The sequence below is a fragment of the Trachypithecus francoisi genome, unplaced genomic scaffold, assembly GCF_009764315.1.
Source record: "Trachypithecus francoisi isolate TF-2019V2 unplaced genomic scaffold, Tfra_2.0 Contig00090, whole genome shotgun sequence".
In the NCBI taxonomy this organism is placed as follows: Eukaryota; Metazoa; Chordata; class Mammalia; order Primates; family Cercopithecidae; genus Trachypithecus; species Trachypithecus francoisi.
In genome coordinates this window covers 579,813-598,214 of record NW_022680471.1, presented here as the reverse complement: position 1 = coordinate 598,214, position 18,402 = coordinate 579,813, and the positions used below count along the sequence as shown (strand labels likewise).

At 51.6% G+C, this 18,402-nt stretch overlaps 1 protein-coding gene across 2 annotated transcripts; it reads right to left on the bottom strand.

Moving 5' to 3' along the window:
* Positions 1-13,230: 13,230 nt before the first annotated feature.
* On the bottom strand, positions 13,231-16,153 carry LRRC3 (leucine rich repeat containing 3). 2 transcript variants are annotated; one of them, XM_033231003.1, is made up of 3 exons: positions 15,990-16,153; positions 14,255-15,151; positions 13,231-14,148 (listed from the first exon to the last, which is right to left on the bottom strand). In XM_033231003.1, exons 2-3 carry the CDS (start codon positions 15,002-15,004, stop codon positions 14,125-14,127), a joined length of 774 nt encoding a protein of 257 aa, XP_033086894.1. In that variant the 5' UTR covers positions 15,005-15,151; positions 15,990-16,153; the 3' UTR covers positions 13,231-14,124. The 2 variants fall into 2 exon arrangements, with proteins under 2 accessions (XP_033086894.1, XP_033086817.1); XM_033230926.1 differs by having other exon boundaries at positions 13,231-15,151.
* Between the last annotated feature and the right edge of the window lie 2,249 nt (positions 16,154-18,402).

The window sequence follows — 18,402 nt, the reverse complement described above, 5'->3', positions numbered from 1 at the left end:
TGTGTATGTTGAACCAGCCTTGCATCCCAAGGATGAAGCCCACTTGATCATGGTGGATAAGCTTTTTGATGTGCTGCTGGATTCGGTTTGCCAGTATTTTATTGAGGATTTTTGCATTGACGTTCATCAATGATATTGGTAGATATTGGTCTAAAATTCTCTTTTTTTGTTGTTGTTGTATCTCTGTCAGGTTTTGGTATCAGGATGATGTTGGCCTCGTAAAATAAGTTAGGGAGGATTCCCTCTTTTTCTATTGACTGGAATAGTTTCAGAAGAAATGGTACCAACTCCTCGTTGTACCTCTGGTAGAATTCAGCTGTGAATCCATCTGGTCCTGGACTTTTTTTGGTTGGTAGGCTATTAATTATTGCCTCAATTTCAGAGCCTGCTATTGGTCTATTCAGTGATTCAATTTCTTCCTGGTTTAGTCTTGGGAGAGTGTAAGTGTCCAGGAAATGATCTATTTCTTCTAGGTTTTCTAGTTTATTCAGGTAGAGGTGTTTATAGTATTCTCTGATGGTAGCTTGTATTTCTGTGGAGTCGGTGGTGATATCCCCTTTATCATTTTTTATTGCATCTATTTGATTCTTCTCTCTTTTCTTATTAGTCTTGCTAGCGGTCTATCAATTTTGTTGATCTTTTCAAAAAACCGGCTCCTGGATTCATTGATTTTTTGAAGGGTTTTTTGTGTCTCTATCTCCTTCAGTTCTGCTCTGATCTTAGTTATTTCTTGCCTTCTGCTAGCTTTTGAATGTGTTTGCTCTTGCTTCTCTAGTTCTTTTAATTGTGATGTTAGGGTGTCAATTTTAGATCTTTCCAGCTTTCTCTTGTGGGCATTTAGTGCTATAAATTTTCCTCTACACACTGCTTTAAATGTGTCCCAGAGATTCTGGTGTGTTGTATCTTTGTTCTCATTGGTTTCCAAGAACATCTTTATTTCTACCTTCATTTAATTATGTATCCAGCAGTCATTCAGGAGCAGGTTGTTCAGTTTCCATGTAGTTGAGCGGTTTTGATTGAGTTTCTTAGTCCTGAGTTCTAGTTTGATTGCACTGTGATCTGAGAGATAGTTTGTTAAAATTCTGTTCTTTTACATTTGCTGAGGAGTGCTTTACTTCCAACTATGTGGTCAATTTTGGAATAAGTACAATGTGGTGCTGAGAAGAATGTATATTCTGTTGATTTGGGGTGGAGAGTTCTGTAGACGTCTATTAGGTCCACTTGGTGCAGAGTTGAGTTCAATTCCTGGATATCCTTGTTAACTTTCTGTCTCGTTGATCTGTCTAATGTTGATAGTGGGGTGTTAAAGTCTCCCATTATTATTGTATGGGAGTCTAAGTCTCTTTGTCAGTCTCTAAGGACTTGCTTTATGAATCTGGGTGCTCCTGTATTGGGTGCATATATATTTAGGATAGTTAGCTCTTCCTGATGAATTGATCCCTTTACCATTATGTAATGGCCTTCTTTGTCTCTTTTGATCTTTGATGGTTTAAAGTCTGTTGTATCAGAGACTAGGATTGCAACCCCTGCTTTTTTTTGTTCTCCATTTGCTTGGTGGATCTTCCTCCATCCCTTTATTTTGAGCCTATGTGTGTCTCTGCATGTGAGATGGGTCTCCTGAATACAGCAAACTGATGGGTCTTGACTCTATCCAATTTGCCAGTCTGTGTCTTAATTGGACCATTTAGTCCATTTACTTTTAAGGTTAATATTGTTATATGTGAACTTGATCCTGTCATTATGATATTAGCTGGTTATTTTGCTCGCTAGTTGATGCAGTTTCTTCCTAGCATCGATGGACTTTACATTTTGACATGTTTTTGCAATGGCTGGTACCGGTTGTTCCTTTCCATGTTTAGTGCTTCCTTCAGGATCTCTTGTAGGGCAGGCCTGGTGGTGACAAAATCTCGAAGCTTTTGCTTGTCTGTAAAGGATTTTATTTCTCCTTCACTGATGAAACTTAGTTTGGCTGGATATGAAATTCTGGGTTGAAAATTCTTTTCTTTAAGAATGTTGAATATTGGCCCCCACTCTCTTCTGGCTTGTAGAGTTTCTGCCGAGAGATCTGCTGTTAGTCTGATGGGCTTCCCTTTGTGGGTAACACGACCTTTATCTCTGTCTGCTCTTAACATTTTTTCCTTCATTTCAACTTTGGTGAATCTGACAATTATGTGTCTTGGAGTTGCTCTTCTTGAGGAGTATCTTTGTGGCATTGTCTGTATTTCCTGAATTCAGATGTTGGCCTGCCTTAGTAGGTTGGGGAAGTTCTGGATGATATCCTGAAGAGTGTTTTCCAACTTGGTTCCATTTTCCCCATCACTTTCAGGCACACCAATCAGACATAGATTTGGTCTTTTCACATAATCCCATATTTCTTGGAGGCTTTGTTCATTTCTTTTTACTCTTTTTTCTCTACACTTCTCGCTTCATTTCATTCATTTGATCTTCAGTTGCTGATACTCTTTCTTCCAGTTGATCGAGTAAGTTACTGAAGCTTGTGTGTTTGTCACGTAGTTCTCGTGTTACGGTTTTCATCTCTATCAGTTCTTTTAAGGTCTTCTCTGCATTGATTATTCTAGTTATCCATTCATCCATTCTTTTTTCAAGGTTTTTAGTTTCTTTGCGCTGGTTACTTAGTTCCTCCTTTAGCTCTGAGAAGTTTGATCCACTGAAGCCTTCTTCTCTTAACTCGTCAAAGTCATTCTCCCTCCAGCTTTGTTCTGTTGCTGGCAATGAACTGTGTTCCTTTGGAGGGGTAGATGTGCTCTGATTTTTTGAATTTCCAGCTTTTCTGCACTGCTTTTTCCCCATCTTTGTGGTTTTTATCTGCCTTTGGTCTTTGATGATGGTGACGTACTGATGGGGTTTTGGTGTGGGTGTCCTTTCTGTTTATTAGTTTTCCTTCTAACAGTCAGAACCCTCAGCGGTAGGTCTGTTGGAGTTTGCTTGAGGTCCACTCCAGACCCTGTTTGCCTGTGTATCAGCAGCGGAGGCTGCAGAAGATAGAATACTGCTGAACAGTGAGTGTTGCTGTCTGATTCTTGCTCTGGAAGCTTTGTCTCAGGGGTGTACCCCACCGTGTGAGGTGTTGGTCTGCACCTAGTGGGGGATGTCTCCCAGTTAGGTTACTCAGGTCAGGGACCCACTTGAGCAGGCAGTCTGTCCGTTCTCAGATCTCAACCTCCGTGCTGGGAGATCCAGTGTTCTCTTTAAAGCTGTCAGACAGGGGCATTTACCTCTGCCGAGGTTTCTGCTGCTTTTTGTTTAGTTATGCCCTGTCCCCAGAGGAGGAGTCTACAGAGGCAGGCCAGCCTCCTCGAGCTGTGGTGGGCTCCACCCAATTCCAGCTTCCCAGTGGCTTTGTTTACCCACTGAAGCCTCAGCAATGGCAGGCGCCCCTCCCCCAGCCTCGCTGCTGCCTTGCAGTTAGATCTCAGACTGCTGTGCTAGCAATGAGGGAGGCTCCGTGGGCGTGGGACCCTCTGGGCCAGGTGTGGGATATAATCTCCTGGTGTCTCCTTTGCTAAGACCCTTGGTAAAGCACAGTATTAGGGTGGGAGTTACCCGAATTTCCAGATGTTGTGTGTTTCAATTTCCTTTGGCTAGGAAAAGGAATTCCCTTCCCCCTTGCACCTCCCAGGTGAGGTGATGCCTCGCCCTGCTTCAGCTCTCACTGGTCGGGCTGCACCCGTGGACCAGCAGCAACTGTCTGACATACCCCAGTGAGATGAACCCAGTACCTCAGTTGAAAATGCAGAAATCACCCGTCTTCTGTGTCGCTCATGCTGGGAGCTGGAGGCTGGAGCTATTTCTATTTGGCCATCTTGGCTCCTCTATGTCCCTATTTAGATCTTTAAAAGGTGCTAGACTCTTAATCTCTTCAGGACTGGGAGGACTTGAAAGAAAAAGATCTAGCTATGTTAATACAGATTCTTTAGAGATGCAAAATTTCCCCCACAAAGGATGGCTTTGCAGGGCAATGATATGTCAAAGAAACATGTTTTGGGGTAAATTATTTTGACTTTCTTCTTTGTCACATAATGTTATGCCAGAGTCAGACTGGAAAGTAAGTCACAACATGTAGGGTTAAATAAAACCATCTCATGAGAATTTATAGTGTGTAGGGCATGACCATCCAGATAGGATTTAGAACCATCTACATAGGAATTTGGGCAAGATAAAAAATAAAAAATGAGAGCTTAGTCCTCAGTAGTGAGCAAGTTCTCCTGAGATTTGATGGCTTAAAAGGGTGTGGCACTTCCTCCCTTGTCTCTCTTTTTTCCTGCTCTGTCAAGTGAATAAGATACCTGCTTCCCCTCAGCCTTCCATCATGACTGTAAGTTTCCTGAGGCCTCACAGCCATGCTTCCTATACAGCCTACAGAACTGTGAGTCAATGAAACCTCTTTTCTTCATCCATTACCCAGTCTCAGGTAGTTCCTTATAGCAGTGTGAGAACAGACTAATACAAGGAGCACTCACACATAGTAATCACAACCCTGCGGTCAGCTATTCCATGCACTGGCGCCAACCCAGTGGAGTGACTTGGAGACGGATCTGCAGTTGACTAAGCCACCCTGGCCCGATTCTTCACTTTTCACTTTACTTTACCCTTCAGCGTTGCCGCCTTGATAGCTGTTCACCTACTCTCCCTTCAGGTAACAGGATCCAGCAACCCCTCAGGAATTTCATTAGATGTGGCACAATCCCATTTCACCCATACTACACAATTAAAAACATTTTAGGCTTGGTTCTCCTCCCATGATGATTACCTGTTGGAGTCCTGTTTTAACCTGACCTACTAGGAGACCTAGATAATTATACCCCAGCAAATCCCCTAACGCACCACCTCACATCCAACCAGAATGACACATCAGCCCTATACTCTATTCCCAACACCTCAGGAGGAATTCTAGCCCCTGTCTTCTCTGTTCTCATCCTGGCCATTTTCCCGATGATTCACCTGTCTAAACAATGGAGTACCCATAATATTCCACCATTCAGCTAATGTCCATCTGAGTTCTAGGAGCAGATCTTCTCACACATATGTGGATTGGGGGTCAGCCCATTGAACAGCCTTTCATTACGTTTGGCCAAGCAGCATCCATTATGTATTTCCCTCTCATTCTCCTTTTAATACCACTCACTAGCTGAATGGAAGAGCTACTGAAAGGAAGAAGTCCTTGTGGTATATTTATGTGACTCTGGTCTTGTAAACCAAACATGGAGAGCACTCCTCCCTAGGCCAATTCAAGGAAGAAGCCATCTGCTCCACCACTGTTACCTAAAACTGTGATTCTTCTTTACCCCCTGACATTCATACCTGAGGTACAATTAATTAATTTTAACTGCCATGTCAGTATTGTAAAAACTCCTATAAATTATTACAACTATGAACATTTTTGCATTGCCACTTTTCCCCATTAATTATGTACTGTGTGTTTGATCACACATTGTACGTTTATGTATTATTGTACGTTAAATTGTGCCCTGCATGAATATTAAGCAAGAATATGAACTGTCATGACAACCTGTCATACGTCAGCCAGGCCAAAATCCACAGACCCAGTTCTCAAGAGTGAGTGTCACCCAGTACAGACAATCCTTAAGATTACCTAGGACATGTAACTATAGATCATACAGAGCACATGTAAGCCAGATCATTTCCCAACAACATGCTTATCACCTCCAAATAAACTTAACTACCAAGCTTCTAGAAGTTACCACCATTTGGGAAGAATCCTCCTCCTTACTCCGGGTCCATAAAACTTGGGTCTTTCACCATCTGCGAAGTTCACCAGCACTTTCCCCTTCCCCGCATCATACAGGAAAGAGGACCTGGTTAAAACCGTCCATATGCCCTAGAAATAAACAAAATAGACTGCAGGACACAAAGACTTAAACAAATCTTCAAACTGATGTCCTAGCATTGTAAAATGTCTATTAATATGGAGTGTCTATGCAATTCCAATCAAAATCCCAATGCAACCTCTTCTCTTCTCTCCCCTCCCCTGCTCCCTGCCCCTCCCCTGCTCCCCTCCCCTGCTCCCCTCCCCTGCTCCCCTCCCCTGCTCCCCTCCCCTGCTCCCCTCCCCTCCCCTCCCCTCCCTTCTCCTCTCCTTTCTTTTCTCCTTCTTTTCTTTTCTGAGAGAGAGTCTCACTCTGCCACCCAGGCTGAAGTGCAATGATGTTGGCTCACTGCAACTTCTGCCTCCCAGGTTCAAGGGATTCTCCTGCCTCAGCCTCCTGAGTAGCTGGGATTACAGGCATGCGCCACCATGCTCTGCTAATTTTTGTATTTTTAGCAGAGATGGAGTTTCACCATGTTGACCGAGCTGGTCTCAAACCTCCTGACCTCAAGTGATCCGCCCACCTCGGCCTCCCAAAGTGCTGGGATTACAGGCGTGAGTCACCGTGTGCTGCCAATGCAGCCCTTTTAAATAAATGACAAGAGTCACAAGAGAATCTTAAATAATTACTGGGTAAAACTACTTAGGAAGGGATACTTGGCCTCCAGGTATTAAATTACATGAAAATGCTCAGTAAACAAATCAACCTACAATTGGCATAATTTTTGGAAAGGTTTACGTTACAATGTTGGAAATAAAGATTCTAGAACTGGTTTTTTTTTTTTTCATTTTAGGGAAAAACATTCTAAAGGTAAAACAATAGAAGTAAATGAAAACGGAAGATACCTATCCAGTGTGACATATTTGTGAAATATATAGTTTTATGTATTTTAAAATATACGTAAGTAGATCTGGGCTGGGCACAGTGGCTCACGCCCGTAAACCCAGCACTTTGGGAGGCTGAGGCAGGCAGATCACCAGAGGTCAGGAGTTCGAGACCAGCCTGGCCAACATGGTGAAACCCCATCTCTAGTAAAAATACAAATATTAGCCAGGCGTGGTAGCGAGTGCCTATAATCCCAGCTACTTGGGAGGCTGAGGCAGGAGAATCACTTGAACTTAGGAGGCGGAGGTTCCAGTGAGCCGAGATCGCACCATTGCACTCCAGCCTGGGCAACAGAATGAGACTCCATCTCAAAAATAAATAAGTCGATCTGAAACAACAGCACAAATGCTGAAGCTATGGCACACCAAGGGCTTGGTTCACTCCAGTGGCTACACCCAGGCGAGAGTGGGAGGGCAGCACTTGAGCCCGGGGCCACAGGAAGTATCCATGGGAGCCCACAGGCTGTTTGATCTTTCAAGGAGACAGACCAGGCAGGCCTGAGGGGCAGGGCTGGGTCACGGTGGGCACCTGTCAGGTCCAGGCTGTGGATGCCTCTCCTCCCGAAAGGAATCAGGGCTCCCCAGGGCCAGGGCAGGAGGGGACAAGACAAGAACCCCTTGTTCCACCCAAGAGCCACGAAGCTGCGAGGACAACCAGGGCTGGTCATAAAGACAGAGCAGACGCGGAGGCACCACTGGTCACAGACGGGACACAGTGGCTGCATTAGGGAAAGTAAGGCCACCAAATATGTTTAGAGCCACACAAGATGATGACTGTCACTGTTAGAGGAGGCAGCTCTTCACCCCGCCCTTGGTGAATCAAGGAGCGTAGCCGGTGACCCTCCCGCCGTCCCGCAGGAACCAGGCACAGGGAGGGAGGCACGGATGCACTTCCTGGAAGATTCTAGCTAACAAGTGAAGAGGGCTTATGGACCAGCAGATCCTGCTCAACCACCTGGTGAATGAACAGTGGCTGTAAACGTCCCCGGGAGACAACTGAAGACACAGCCCACAGGAGAGTACGGCCAGCAAGCCCTGCGGGAAGTCCAGCACGCTCAAGCATTCACAGAGGTGTGTGCACGGTGCGTGGGGGCGCCGGAGAATCCAGGCGGGGTGTCCCCGAGCCAGCGGCCAGGCTGCTTTAGCAGAACCACCTTGAGGGGAGCCGACAGCAGACAAACGGGGGCCCATAAGCAAAGAGACTTAAGAGGCCTTGGCCAGGGGCCTTGGAGGAGCACTGGGGAGACTCTGATTCCATCCAACCCAAAAAATACGACGAGACCATCAGGGAGATGTGAGCTCCGAGTAAGGAAGACTCAGGAACCGCTGGAAAGTCATTTTCAGGTGGATGGTGGTTTTGTGGTTATATATTTAAACAAAAAAGAGGCCCCATCTGTGAAGGTTTCCTGCTTATATTTACAGATAGGTTTTGTTTGTTTTGTTTTGTTTCTGAGGTCTGGGATTTGCTTTTACTCATTTGGAGGGAGAATGTAGGCGGGTGTGAGGATGGGAAGCTGAGTCAAGCAGGCGTGGATCATGGCAGGAAGAGGCGAATGGAGCCTGGTACAGCACTCTCCATTTCTTCCGTGTGTGTGTGAAACTCGCTGTGATAAATGTTATGATTTACACATTGATCATGGGAACTGGAACACACTGGTGCATCCAGACAATGGAATATCAATGAACAGCTGCCACGCTTAACCGAGGTCTCATGTACGACGTTTCCGGAAAGAAGGAAAAACTACAGAAAACAGTGTCCTGCTTGAGACGCCACCGGGTGCCAAAAGGGGAGCTGGTTCTCTGCACTCCGAGGTGAGCAGCCTGGCTTCTGCCGCGGGCGGGACCCGGGATCTGCATGGCTGTCCTGTCCGTCCGTTTGGGAAAGGGCAGGGCCTGGTGGTGCTGCAGAGGGGTTCCGTGACAGAGGGGCTCCTGCAGGCAGGAGGTGAGGTCTCCCCTCCCCACCCCAGGAGCTGAGGGGCAGGGCAGGCTTGGGAAGCAGGTGGGCCAGCAGGTGGGGGCAGCCAAGCTGTCCTGAGGAGAGATGGGGGCAGGCAGAGTGGCCAGGAGCACCAGGTTTTCAGGAGGACAGCATGGACAGGCCAGCACCCGTGACCCTAGGGCAGGCTGGGGGCTGGGCTGTCAGGGGCCACCATGCACCAGCAGGAGGTGGATCTAGTGAGTCATGGCCCTGGAGAAGCAAATCACATCCTGACTTGGGGTGTGGAGGTCACACGGAGAATGCGTCCCCCTGGCGCGGGCGCCACACCCTGCTATTGACCAAGAGCCTGCACAATGGTGGTCTCTGGAGACCCTCACCGCAGCCTGGGAGGCGGCCACACAACAAGCTCCCCCCTCCCACCCCGGCAGTGTGGGCTGGAAGATGCTGACAGCCTCGGGGGGACAGGAGTGGGGGCACCCGGTGTGTTGACATTTGCCAGTTCTCTTGATGTGGAGACTGCTGCCATGGTCACATTCAGGCTGCCATCATGATGTTACCTGGTGCAAAAACACCTGAAACCTTAAGAACTGGCTGTCAGGAGCTACGTTGAACCATCCGCTGTCATGAGCCTGCTGGAACCTGCACAAGCCGGCTCTGCACCCTCTGCGGGGCTCACGCAGGTTCCGCTCCTGTAGCCCTTCCCGGCCACAGCTGTGGACTCACAGGTCCCTCAGCTCCATGGCACTGCAAGGTCTGGGGAAGGGGGAGGCTTGGGGTTTGGGCCGGGCTGCAGAGTTGCAGACAACAGAATCCACACTTGCTGACTGAAGCATGAAGAGCTTGACTGAGGGCTCACAGAAGGGCTGCGAGGACAACAGAATCAGACACCGGCACAGGCCGGGGCAGCAGCATGGCCCGCTCACACCTGCCTCTCCAGGTTACACAGTTCAGGATCCAAGTCCTGCGTAAACGCATCTGACTGGAGAACAGAAATCCCATGGAGGACAGCTGCAGGGAGCGTGGGGTCATGGTTTTCAGCTCCCGGCCACTGCGGTCCAGGAAGGCCAGCCAGACGAGACCTAAGCCAAGCCCCCACATCCCCCACGAGGGGATATGCCAGGAGCATCCAGGACTCTGGGCCGCCCTCTGTGCTATGTGCCATGGGGTCAGCTGCCTCCCAGCCATGGGCCACGCCTGATCAGAGTTCCTTAGAAGCCGGGCTCCTTGCCTTCCTGCCTTGGCTCTGGTGACCTTGGGATTTTGCAGACCCTCGAGAAGAGCTGCCCAAGACAGCAGCCCCACTCCAGACCCTGTCTGATGGGCCATGGACGTCTGCACATTCCACAGAATGTGACCAGCTGTGGCTTAATGTGAAATGGCCGTTTGCGGGCCGGGCCCTGCCTTCCGCCTGGACACTCGTCCCCATGTCCTGCCCAGATGAGCTCTGGGCAGAGCCAGAGCTTCCTGGCTGCTTCGGTTATGAAACACACGTCCAGGTTTAGCCCAGCCTCATGTGCGGTTTACAACTTAAGCGAGGCTGGGGGCCCCAGGTTCCCTCCTGCAGAGGAAGCGGGGGTCTCTTAGGGCCAGATTCCTCTTCCCCAGGGCCCTTCATGAGAGGAGGCTCCTCACTCACCCACAGCTGCCAGCATGCCCCACACCCCACTGTCTGCCACGCAACCCCCAGCAGGCCCACGCCCTGCACCCCTATAGCCTCCAGCCAGCTCCTGTGGTGCCTATGCCGTGAGTAGGCCTGGGAGTCTCCCTGCCCTTGGTGGCCTTCCTGCCTCAGGGAGCCTCACCCCACCGGGGATGGCCCTGTGGATCAGGATGGTTCTGCTGGTGGCTACACTGGCTCCGGGCCCATTCCCCACTGCTGGACCCCACCCTGCATGAGGGAGCCTCTGGGCAGGCATCTGGGGCTCCAAAGTCCAACAGGAAACTAGCAGGGGGAGGGGTCCAAGCCTGGGCTCCTCTCCTAGGGTTAGGAGTTAGCTTTAGAATTAGGACTGGGTTGGGTTAGGGGTTAGCATGAGGGTTAGGGTGAAGGCTGGTTTAGGGGATAGCATTAGGGTTAGGAGTGGGCTGGATCAGGGGTTAGAATTAGGGTTAGGGTGAGGGTTGGGTTAGTGGTTAGCATTAGGGTTAGGGCGAGGGTTGGTTTAGGGGTTAGCATTAGGGTTAGGGTTGGGTTGGGGTTCAGGATCTGCCTCCCATGATGCCCAGGGAGCTTCTGGGGGTAAGGGTGGTGAACGGCCGGCTGGCATCAGTAAGCTAAGTCCCGCCCTGCCAGTCTGACTGGAAGATTCTGGCTCTCTGGTGGCCCAGGAGTCACAGAATCCCCCCAGTTGCCTCTCCCTGCCCCTTGCCTTGTCTCACAAGGCCGAGACCTCCACCATGTCCACAGGTTGAACTGAGACACTTCCTTTGTCCCCGCCTCACCGCTGTCAACGCTGGTGGCCTGGTTGGTGTGGGGCTGAGCCCACGGCCTCTGCAGATGTGGGCAACTTGCAGTCAGTGCAGCATGGAGGCAGAGGGGCTGATCTGGCCTGGGCGTCCCAGCGGGCAGCAGGTCCCGGGGTGCACATGTGGGCTGCAACTAACTGAGGCACGGGGAGAGGTGGGGTGCTCTGGGGCCAGGCAGCAATGTCGTCTCAGGATGCTCTGCCGCCCCTCCTTCAGCAAGTGTCCACCATGGGCTCCAGGCCCCGCCAGTAAAGAGGTCACAAGATGCGACGGGAGAGAAGGGCAGAGAAAGGAAGTGGAGGGGAGGGCTGTGCCCCAGGAGAACTGAGGACTTGGAAGCACCTAGGGTGGGAGCTCAAATGAGCATGAAGGAGCTTTGGGGCCCCACAGTGTTGGGGTCTCTATGGTCTTCCTTAGAGGGGAGGTGATTTCCACTATGTCAGTGGGGCAGGGAGCACAGTAAGGCCAGGACGGTGGGCAGCTTATGGACCTGAGTGAGCTCACAGTGCAAGGGACGGGACCTCTGGTGTCCTCCTGGTCCTCTCCCCATCTCCTCCTTCCAACAGGAGGTGGGCAGGGGCCCAGCAGACCTTCACCAAGGGGAAGGCCAGATCCTGGGCTAGGGCAGCCCAGCCAAGTGGGGCAGGGAGGGACGGGCCTGCCCCTGCCCTGTGCACCTCCTGAAGTGCTACATCTGGGTGGTGTACAGGCTCTGGGCTGATTCTAGGGTAAGGGCCAATGAGGAGTCCCCTGGCAGCAGGGAAAGGGCCCCCCAAAATGTGAGATGGGACTGGCTGGCACCCACAGGACACAGGGCTGAGGAGGGGCCCTGCCTTCACCACCCAGGCCTCAGTCCACACTCTCCTTGGGACCTGAGTCACGCATGCCGGGCAAACCCACAGGCACCCTGGCGTGGAGAAGGGGTGGCAGGAGGACGCCAATCACCATGTGACCCCAGGCCTGCAAGCCAGGCCAGCAACAGTTCACCTGCCCCGCCTGCATCCATCAGAGAGCCAGGGATGGCACCCGTTCTTCACCCACACATCCTTATCCTATGCTTTCAGCCACTTGGCCTCTGGATAGAAACCCCTACAGGCCCAGGGCACTCTGCTGTGTCAGCGCCCGCTTCCTCCAAACAGTGGAACCGGACACTCCGCCACATGCTGGCCCTGTCTGGACCATGAGGACCACGGGGCCCCACACCAGCACGGGTGCACTCCCGGGAGCTGGCACTTGGTTCTAGCTCTCGCTGGAAGGGTGAGTGGTGCTGGCAGTTTCCGTGGAGGTCTCTATCCTCTGAGCATGGCAACACTCAGGCAGCGTGGCATGAGGGAAGCAGGCGGGGCCTGGGGCTACCTCCACTCACACACTAGGCCGGGCTCCTCACCCACCCCCATGTCTGCACGGTGGGCAGAGCAAAGGCCACCAAGCACCTCACAACACAGACGCTCCCGTGACTCGCACTGCACACACTGGGCACATCAGAACCAGCGCACCCACCCTGGTCAGGCTCTCACCTTCCAAGTCACCTGATGCTTTCCAAACAGAAACCACCCTCAACTTCCAATCATTTTTAAGCATCTGTTTGGTGAAGCATCTCTACATGCCTACACTTCAGTCTACACACAATGTACACTGATCACTCATTTGCACCCCCCCAAAAAATAAAGTACTTTAAAATATAAACACTCATAAAAAGGACAATAAAAAATAAAATTAGGAATTACTATCATATAGGTGGAGGTAACATCTAACCTGAATGTTAGGTAAGTAAATTGAATACTGAATTATCTCTGAGATTCCTGGCAGCAAAGGTGAAAAGAGAGTTCCTGTTGCTGGAGAAAATGAAGCATCCCATTGATTGGCCTTGAAACATCAATCACCAGTACTCCCGGCCTTGGAAAAAGCTGTTTTATATCTTAGTAGAAAAAGCAAGGCACAGGGCCAGGTGTGGTTGCTCACACCTATAATCCCAGCACTTTGGGAGGCTGAGGCGGGCGGATCACTTGAGGCCAGGAGTTCGAGACCAGCCTGGCCAACATGGTGAAACCCCGTCTCTACTAAAAATACAAAAATTAGCCAGGCATGGTGGCAGGTGCCTGTAATTCCAGCTACTCAGGAGGTTGAGGCAGGAGAAGTGATTGAGCCTGGGAGGCGAAGGTTGCAGTGAGCCCAGATCACCCCGGGGCAGGGACTCCCACAACAGGCACAGCCAGAGGGGCAGGAAGCAGGCAGGGCCCCAGGTATGTGGCTGCTGTCTTCCCCTAGGCAAGCTACCTTGGACTTTTGCCAGGTCTGTCTCCATAGTGTTTACCCCATTACTGGACTGAAATTTTGGCACTAGGGTTACTCAAACATTGTGAGAATAAAAAGCTTAGGGCAGTTTGTTTGAGCTACACATCCCACTTAGCTCTCTAGAAAATCCTGGTCTCTGTTACTTTGGAAACGGGGCTCATGTTCCAATGTACCTGGAACAGTGGAACAAGGCTCATGTTTACCTACAGTGCACTTTGTAGGTAAACAACGGCAAGCCAGCTCCTCAGCACAGGACTTATCAGCGCCTTCAGCAGGTGAACCTGAACCCAAGCCCCCTCTCCTGAACCCTCACGCTTGTGGAGCACTCCCTGTGTCCTCTGTGTGCCTATCCACAGCCTGCGGGCCCTGTGTGAGAGAGGCTTGCATGGTGGAAGGAGGCGGAATGTCACGATGGACAGCCCAGGTTGAAGTCCCATTGGGATCATTTCCTGATGGTGTCGTCACAGGCAGTCATTCTGTTTCTCTAAGCTTCAGGTTCCTCATCCGTCACACGGATGTGATGGCAAAACCATCCAGCCTGGAGGTGCTGCTGTGCTCGAGGGCAACAGTGGGGGAGCACAGCACACATGGCTGTGATACCTGCCTCAGGGAATAGCAAAAGCATCCTGAGTTACCACCTACTACAGAAGTGACAGCAGCCATCGGCAGGGGTCTGCCGGAACAGGCGCTAGGGCCCCGGGCCAATGGGGTCCTTGGAGGCGGGGTCTGCCGGGACAGGCGTTGGGGCCCCGGGCCAATGGGGTCCTTGGAGGCGGGGTCTGCCGGGACAGGCGCTAGGGCCCCGGGCCAATGGGGTCCTTGGAGGCGGGGGCGCTGGGCAGAGACTTCAGGTACTCCAGGTGCCTCCGGGCATCCTCCTGGTTGTGGCGCACATAGTACACGACATAGGCGATCACCATGCCGAACCAGCCGAACATGGTGACCAGCATGGCCACGTCTGTGGTCCTGTGGGGGACGCTGCAGAGGCTGGCACCTGCATCCAGAGCCTGAACCAAAGGCTTCCCCACAAACTCCTCCTGCACTGAGGTGTGGCAGGCGATCTCGTCCACGGAGTCAGGGTCCAGCTTCAGCTCCCACAGGGCCTCCTGCAGGGCACACTCGCAGTGCAAGGGGTTGTGGGACAGGCGTATCTTGGCACTGAGCTTGCCCAGGGCGTCCTTGGGGATCCTCTGGATGCGGTTGTAGGACAGGTCCAGCAGGCGCAGGCCCCCGGCCAGGCCCGCGAAGGTGGCGGGGCCAATGGCCTCGATGGCGTTGTGAGACAGATCCAGCTCCCTGAGCCGGTGCAGGTGCTGGAAGGCCCCGTCTGGGAGGTGGGAGATCTTGTTGGCATCCAGCTTCAGGAGCACGGTGTCGGCCGGGATGTCCTGGGGGACCTCCTGCAGGCCCCGCAAGCTGCAGTAGACAGCCACAGCCCCTGCATGGTCAGGGCACCGGCAGGGCTGCGGGCAGGTGGCGCCCAGGCGCAGGCAGAAGAGGAGGAAGAGACAAGACCCCCGGGTGGAGACCAGCAGGAGGGAGGGGCGAGGCAGGCGCGCGCTGCCCATCCTGACCTGGCCTGGGAGTGGGGAGATGCGCGCCTCTGCTCAGGCCTGGAGATGGAGCTCTTTTCTGCCGGCAAGGCCTTATCCAACCAGACAAGAACCCGCCATCCTGCCCCGCTGAGAGAAGCAGTGCACTCCACTCTGGCAGCTCTGAAAGGGAAGACGGAGGAGGGAGGGGAGAGGGAAGGAGGGTGGTCAGCACTGCCTGCTGCAGTCATCTGGGAAACGCGTCCACTGGTGGGGAGGGTGTCCAGGGCCCACTGAAGGGTTTGGGGTGGGGACCGCGCCTCCTTAAACAGCTCTGCCTGTAACTTACTTCTGGAGACTCCCAATGCGCCCGGGAGGAGCGTCCCACAAGTGTAAGGAGCTGGCACTGCCAGGGGGCTCCGCGTGGCCCAGTCGGTGGTCACTGCGCTCAGCCCTGGCCACCTCCCACACCGCTGGGGACCAAAGGCCGGGTGGCGGGGTGGCGGCGGCCTGGGATCACCCAGCCCCTCCTCAGGGTGGATGCCAGGAGGACGGGGACGGCTGGAGCTTCTGCCAAACCTGGAGCGCGGGTCAAGCTGGGCACGTGGCCGGGCACCAGCGGGCGCTCGCGCGCCAGGGGCTACTCCCGCAGCCAACGCCTGGCTGACTCCGACAATCCCTGAAAACTGTAATAACCCAGCAAGCCCTTCCCTGCCAGCTCTAAAGGAGCCGCGGCTCGCACCGGGCGCAGAACCGCGCCTTTTCTTTCAACTGCCTGAAGAAAGAAGCGGAGAAAACAGAAAAGCCAAGCCCTGTGCGCGCGGCCCGCGTTGGGCGTGGACGGCTGGGCCGCGCGCGGAGCCGGCCGGGAGGGGCTCAGACCCCCGGGACCTCGAGCCTTTAGACCCTCCGGCCCTAGGACCCCCGGAACCTGCGACCCCCGAGACCCGAGCACTCGCGGCGGGGGGATGGTCATGGGTGGTGGGGGATCCACGATCCCAGGGCTGGGCGGGGGCTTTACCTGCGCGGCGGCGACCGGAGGCTGCTCTGCGCGCCGCTCCCGGGTCTCTCGGAGCCCGCCAGACCCGGTTCCACGCCTGGCGCGGCGGCGACCCCGCTGCCCCTGCGCCCGCCCCGCGACCACTAGCTGGGGAGGCCGCGGCTCCGGCCTGCGCGGGCGAGGGGCGGGGCCTGGAGGGGGGCGGGACGAAAGGCGGAGACTGGCTGTGTCGATTCCCGCTTGGGCGGGGAAGGGGCGGGGCATGTAAGGAGCCCTGAACGGGATTTGTGGTTAGGCGGGGGCGGGGTTTGAGGGCGGGGCCTGAAAGAGATGGGGCGTGGCATAGGAGGAGCCAGTGGTGCCGCTTTAGATGGAGCTGGTACTAAGACTCAGGTCGCAGGGGCGGTGGGCGGGTTGTGGGCGTGGTTGTGGGCCTGAGGCCGCCGTGGTGGGGGCTGAGGGCGTGGTTATGGGTGTGGGCGGGGTCTGCGGGCCGGGAGGAGCTACGGGTCCAGCCCCTGCCCCTCACTGTGGGCAAATCCTCTCTTCCCTCTGGCTTGGGGGCGCGTCCCTCGCCTACCCCGTGGCCAGTGGGTGAGTAGGGCTAGATCTCCGCCCATCTAGGTCCCCTCCTGCCCCAGCTCTGGCGTCTGACATCTCAAAGAGGAATGCAGGGTGGGGGCATTTGAGCCGGACCTGAACCATCCTCATGAGTCTCAAAAAGTAGCTTTATTGTGTGATTGATAGACGGTCAGCTACATATTTTAATTTGATACGTTTTGACACTCGGATATGCCTGTGAAACCATCACCACAATCAGCCTAGTGAACACCCTGGGTTCCCTCTTGGTCATCTTTCCCTGCCCTTCCTCATCCCCGGGCAAGCACTGATCTGCCTCCTGTCACTACAGATTACTTTGCATTTCCTGTCATGTGCACAAATGGAATCGTATAACACGTACTTTTTGTGTAGCTTCTTTCAGTGCAATTATTTTTGAGATTTATTTGTGTGGTTTGGTTTGTCAGTGGGTATTTCTTGTATGGCTGCATGGGACTCCAATGTATGAGTGTACCACAGTTTTCCATTCACCTGCTCGTGGGCATTTGGGTGGTTTCTGGTGTTGGCTCTTACAGATAAGGCTGATCCGAACATTGTGCACAAGTCTTTGGATGAATGCTTTTCTTTCTCTTGATGTCTAGGAGTGGAGTGGCTGGATGCCACGGTAGCCATATGTGAAACTTTTTAAGAAACTGCCAAAGCGATTGTATGGTTTTACATTCCACATCCTCCCCAGCACTTGGTATGGTTGGTCTTTTTAATTTCAGATACTCTAATAGGTGTGTGGTGATAGATGGAATTGTGGTTTTAATTTGCATTTCCCTGTTGGCCAACGATGTTGAGCATCATTTCATCTGTTTATTCTCCATCTCCCATAGTAAGCATTGAGTTTGAATCTTTTACTCACTTTTAATTGGGTTGTTTATTTTCTTATTATTGAGTTTGGGAGTTTGTTGTATATTCTGGATACAAGTCCTTTATTAGATATGTGATCTGTAAATGTTTTCTCTGAGCCTTTGGATTGTGTGTTCATTCTCCTAACAGGTTTTCAAAGAGCAGAAGTTTTTAATTGTGAGGAAGTGCAATTTATGTTTTTTTTTTTTTTTTTTTTAATGGATCCTGCTTTTGGTGTCATATATAAGATTTGCCTCACTTAAAGTCACAAGGGTTTTAGAGTTTTTAAGGTTCGCATTTGGGTCTATTACCTATTTTATTTGGGTTTATGGTATGAGATATGTTTCAATGTTTACTTTTTGTGTATGTGGATAATCAGTTTTTTCCAGACTGTTGAAAAGACTTTCCCTTCTCTTGTTTGCTGAGAGTTGTTTAAATCAGGAATGAAAGTTGGATTTTGATTTTCTGCACCTATTGAGAATCTTTTTGTGTGATGGTCTGTTAGTATGATAGCGTATACTGATTGATTTTAAAGTGTTAAATCATTCTTGTGTTCTTGGGATAAACCCCACGTGGTCATGATGTATTATCATTTTTATATGTGGTTGAATTATTTAATGGATATACAACTGCTGAGTTTGTTGTATTCCTGAATGAATGTATGTAGTTTGTATCACTCAAGAAATTGCCCATCTAAGTTGTTGAATTTATTAGCATAAAGTTATTCATAATATTCCCTTACCTTTTCAACATCTGTGAAGCATGAAGTGATGTCACTTTTCTCATTTCTGATACTGGTAGTTTGTAGCTTTTTTTAACTGAACAATCAGAAGTTTATCAATTGTATTGATCTTCTCAAAGAAATAGTTTTTTGGTTTCATTGAGTGTTGCACTTTTTTTTCAGTGACTTCCACTCTTACCTTTATTCTTTCTTTTGCTTTTTTTTTTTTTTTTTTTTTTGAGACAGAGTCTTGCTTTGTGG

Excerpts from the sequence above, each read along its gene's own strand:
- LRRC3 (XM_033230926.1), bottom strand. The coding sequence starts at position 15,004 with ATGGGCAGCGCGCGCCTGCCTCGCCCCTCCCTCCTGCTGGTCTCCACC.